This window comes from Sinohyriopsis cumingii, unplaced genomic scaffold (assembly GCF_028554795.1).
Source record: "Sinohyriopsis cumingii isolate HCF-2022 unplaced genomic scaffold, ASM2855479v2 utg002228l, whole genome shotgun sequence".
NCBI lineage: Eukaryota > Metazoa > Mollusca > Bivalvia > Unionida > Unionidae > Sinohyriopsis > Sinohyriopsis cumingii.
The window spans coordinates 499,531-504,650 of NW_028316164.1; the positions used below are offsets into that span (position 1 = coordinate 499,531).

Consider the following 5,120-nt stretch of genomic DNA (forward strand, 5'->3'; position numbering starts at 1 on the left):
ACCATGTGTATGCACCAGCAAGATACTTACGCCCCTCTTCTGACAATCGTATACTCATTATTCCCACTATGAAAACAAAGTCATATGGACAGCATTCTTTTGCATACCAGGGCCCAGCAACGTGGAATGAATTGCCCACTGAACTTAGACACAAAGACACAGTGATCCCTTTCAAGAGTGCTCTCAAAACTCACTTATTGCGACTGCTAGAACAAACTTAAAGACCTAATAATGTTTCCTACTTTAAATATTCTCTGCATGGTTTTTTATGTTTTCTAATTTCATGGTGTTTTAATTTGTAATCATATCATTATATTAAGTTTTTTATGTTACAGATGTTGTCTAATGTTGTAAAGCACATAGAGCTTCTAAAGATTAGGCGCTATACAAAGACCTCATTATTATTATCATTGTATATATATATATATATATATATATATATATATATATATATATATAACAGTATTGTATAGCAACACCGTTTTACATGCAAATATTCACTTTCTCCTTTCCAAGAATATAATTTTAAATACATGATGTAAAAAGACACTAAAATGATTGATTCTTTGGAAGCACTGTACAGAGAGTATAGCTTCACTATCCAGACATAAACCATTCCGGTGACCTAAGTTGTTAGAGCATCCACGTCGGATGCTCAAGGTTGTAGGTTTGAAGCCTGGCCAAGTCATACCAAAGACTTTTAGAAATGGAACTTGCAGCTACCTTGCTAGGTGTTCAGCATTACGAGGTTAGTGTTCGGACTGGTTGAACTGTTGTCAGGATAAAGCAACTAGGTGTGTCATGATATCACAGGTCTGCGGCATGATTCTGCAGTCCTAGAAATCACTATAAACAGCCACTACAGACAATGTAGCAATAGGTCTCAAATTGTTTATGCTACTTTAAAAATCCCAATGAAATACACACTATAAATCTACTATAATGAATAATAGTACTTGATTGAAAAGTATGCATTATATTTGATTTTATTAAAAACACTAGGGTGATTGTGTGTTTTTGACTTGGATTTTTTAATGAAGCTTTAACAATTTCTCAGGTTGTATCACTATGATGTCTGTAGTGGTGGCAGTTTATAGTGATGTCTAGTACTGGGGTATCATGCTGCAGGCATGTAGCATGATGTCCCACCCAGTCACATTATCCTGACACCAAGCCAACCAGTCCTAACACCATCCTCTTAATGCCTAGCACCTTTGTTCTACATATCTGAAAATCTAAAGAGCCATTATCTCACGACTCAAAATGAAAATCTAATGAGACAAAACTGAGTCAATAATCATAAGTTTTGACAGTGAATTCAAAGCTGGGATTATTCACAGAGCAAAATGAAATTTAAGATTTTTTTGTCTCATATTAAATAATGATACACACTTGTAAAGTATTATCAAAGAAACAGACAAGCAGACAGTGAGACAGTCATGGCCATTTTCATACGATGTTTTCATGTTTTTAATTATCTATGACTGTGAACAGTGCTAAAACAATCCAACTGCCAATATGGGGCCCCTCTTATATTCTAAGTCAGGTGCCCACCATGTTTGTCAAGAATAAGATCTAGTTTGATAAGAAAATTTAAGACCCACTGATGAATGAGGGAATTCATTTTCGATATGTTCGAAGACAAGTAAATTATTAATATTTATCACAATCTAGGCCCCATAACATTATGAAGATCTCTACTTATCATACCTCTATCAAAAGATGTAAACTTCATGTATAAAAGCAATGCATGTGATCTATGAATGTGGAACTGCTAATTGCATGGGTTACTATAACTAGTACTCACATGGCTTCAACATACACATGATTCTAAATTACCGTTTTGAAGTTTTATGTCCATGTTATGTCCTAGAAACAAGCTGGAACCAGGCTAGTGGATACCAGAACTGTTCCATCAATTGTTGTAACTGGTGGAATGATGTGTGGCCACATTAGTGATTGAGGGAAGCATGTATACATGTCAAGCTGTTAACTGATAACTTTATTGTTGTAACCTGTTGCGTTTAGGCCAAATACAGGAATTGTTTGAGGTAGTACACATAATAAAGTATCAAATATGGTCACAGTGAATTTTAAATCTTTGATGATAAAAATCAGCTGACCTTTGGCAGAGCTGAGATAAAGATAAAAGACTGACTGTTCGTTAGGACTCTATGGTCACAAAGTAAGTAACAGAAAGAAGCAATTTCAAAACCAAAAATGTAATGGTGATCCAAGAACCATGATAAATTACACTTCCATAATAATTTTAGAGTTCAAATAATGTGCAATTTCTATTTCCACTGAATAGTCCTAACAAATTCTTTTCCTCAAATAATATCTAAATACAGCTAAAAATATGTCTGCAGACTTACAACAGAAAAACAAGAAGTACAATAGGTCCCACATGTTTCACATTACAACTCAGTTTACATTGAATTTTCCTATTCATGTGACTAGCCCGACGAATGGGAACTTATTGAATTCTTCCAGAAAAGTAGTTGTTGTTGTTGTTGTGGGATTTAATGCCACTTTTCAGCAAATGAAAGGCTATACATGGCGGCCAGTATTAATGGTGGAAGAAGAACCCGTGAAAACCCCGGAAAGAACCACCAACCCAAGAGAAGCTATTGGCATGCTTTCTCACATACCTACATTGGCTGAATCTAAGACTAGAACCCACGCAGAGAGTGGTGAGATGGCAGTGATCTTTAACAGAGAGTGCTTCAGACCACTCAGCCACTCAGGGCCCCCTAGAAAAGTAAAAACCTCATCAGTCAATATAAAATTAAGCCAAAAGCACCATAAGTGAATTTTAATTCATGGTTGTTGCACAGAATATTTTTTGTCAAATTTTGCCTATGTGACCTGACTGATCAAAAGACAAATTTCATGGGCTCTATAAATAGATGTTGATGTAAATGTGACAATTATTAATAATAATCTTAATAATAAGATCCAAATAAACAGAAAAATGAATTTAATATTGTTTTTTATTTTTCCTATCTGAAGTCTTGAAATTGCAACAATATGTTAAAAATAATATTATAAAAGGGGGCAAATTTGGGCATATAGAAAATGGAGTCCTGGCTTGTAAAGTCTGAGTCAGGACTTGCAATATTTTTTAAGTCACCAACCAAATGCCTGTGTCTACAACATTCTTTGAACACTGGTGAATATTTGGTGTTATGAACAGAAAAAGGAACCATAACTCCGTGTACTATAAAGTAATCTGTCAACAGATCATGGGATTACAAGATTCCCAAAATTGGTTGTCCTATGTCCCCTGAATGTTGGCCCTGTTCATCCCACTGGGCACACATTTATTGGTCAGGAAAAACTTCTGAAAAATGGTCCTACAACATTTCTTGACTGGATGTCCAATCTGAGTATAAACACTAAAATTAAAACAGTTACAGCATGTGTATTTGACTAAAACAGTCTATATAATGTTAAAACAACTCAGCATACAATTTGGGGTCAGTTATAAACAAATAAACACACTGATAGGTAACAGGGTCATGCAAAAAAAGACAACAGGATTCAAAAAATGTTGGTGATAAGTAATTATATTTAATTGAAAAGTACTGTTTATTTTTTACAGACAGCAGAAAACTGCTGAAAATTGGATAAAATGTTATTAAGTATGGTGTTTCCCATTCTCACAGTTCATGTAACATTGGATTTAAAATTGCCTTCAAAGCAATGAATGCTTCATCCTGACCAGTCAGTGTTCAAACTAACACATTTGGACCACTGTGCCAGTCAATGATGACTCTGAAACAGTGATCCTTTCTTCTATATCATAAAACATTCAAAGCTATGAACCTTCTGACTAGAATGTAACCATGAAAGTATTATCACCAGTGTGTATTTTCAAACCATGAAGGTATTATCACCAGTGTGTATATTCAAACCATGAAGGCATTATCACCAGTGTGTATATTCAAACCATGAAGGCATTATCACCAGTGTGTATATTCAAACCATGAAGGCATTATCACCAGTGTGTATATTCAAACCATGAAGGCATTATCACCAGTGTGTATATTCAAACCATGAAGGCATTATCACCAGTGTGTATATTCAAACCATGAAGGCATTATCACCAGTGTGTATATTCAAACCATGAAGGCATTATCACCAGTGTGTATATTCAACCATGAAGGTATAATCACCAGTGTGTATATTCAAACCATGAAGGTATTATCACCAGTGTGTATATTTAAACCATGAAGGTATTATCACCAGTGTGTATGTTCAAATGTGAAGACAAACTAGAGTTCTGGCTAAATAATTTCCCACAGGTTTCACATTTGAAAGGTTTCTCACCAGTGTGGATCTTCAAATGTTCCTTCAAATTGGAGCCCTGGCTAAACAATTTCCCACACACTTCACATTTAAAGGATTTTTCACCAGTGTGCATGTTAAGGTGTCTTGACAAATGGGACCTCTGGTTAAACAATTTTCCACACATTTCACAACTGAATGGTTTGTCTCCAGTATGTATCGTCAAGTGTGTTGACAAATGAGTACTCCGTCTAAACATTTTCCCACATATTTCACACGAGTAGGGTTTGTCGCCAGTATGTACCTTTAAGTGTCTTGACAAACTAGAGCTCTGACTAAACAATTTCCCACACATGGAACAAGTGAAGGGTTTATCCCCAGTGTGTATCTTCAAGTGTTTTGTCAAATCTGAACTTTGAGCAAAACAATTCCCACATACTTCACATCTGAATGATTTGTCACCAGTGTGTATCATCATGTGTCTTGTCAAATGAGGCCTCTGGCGAAACAATTTCCCACATATTCCACATTTGAAAGGTTTGTCACCAGTGTGTATTTTCAAATGTGCTGACAAGTTAGAACCCCGTTTAAACAGTGCTCCACATATTTCACATTTGAATGGCTTTTCAACAGAGTGTATCTTCAAGTGTGATAACAAATTAAATCTCCGGCTAAACAATTTCCCGCATATTTCGCATTTTATAAGTTTGACACCAGTATCCATCTTCAAGTGTGTTGACAAATCTGAGCTCTGTTTAATCAATTTCATGTACCCTTCACAACTGTACGGTATTTCACAAGGCTATCTCTTCAGATAGGGACAGACTAAT

At 35.5% G+C, this 5,120-nt stretch overlaps 1 protein-coding gene across 1 annotated transcript; it reads right to left on the reverse strand.

Annotated features, from left to right (window-relative positions):
- Positions 1–3,551: 3,551 nt before the first annotated feature.
- Positions 3,552–5,120, reverse strand: LOC149770899 (uncharacterized). The gene has a single exon (XM_089948997.1). The coding sequence runs from the start codon at positions 5,057–5,059 to the stop codon at positions 4,226–4,228; it is 834 nt and encodes a 277-aa protein (XP_089805123.1). The 5' UTR covers positions 5,060–5,120; the 3' UTR covers positions 3,552–4,225.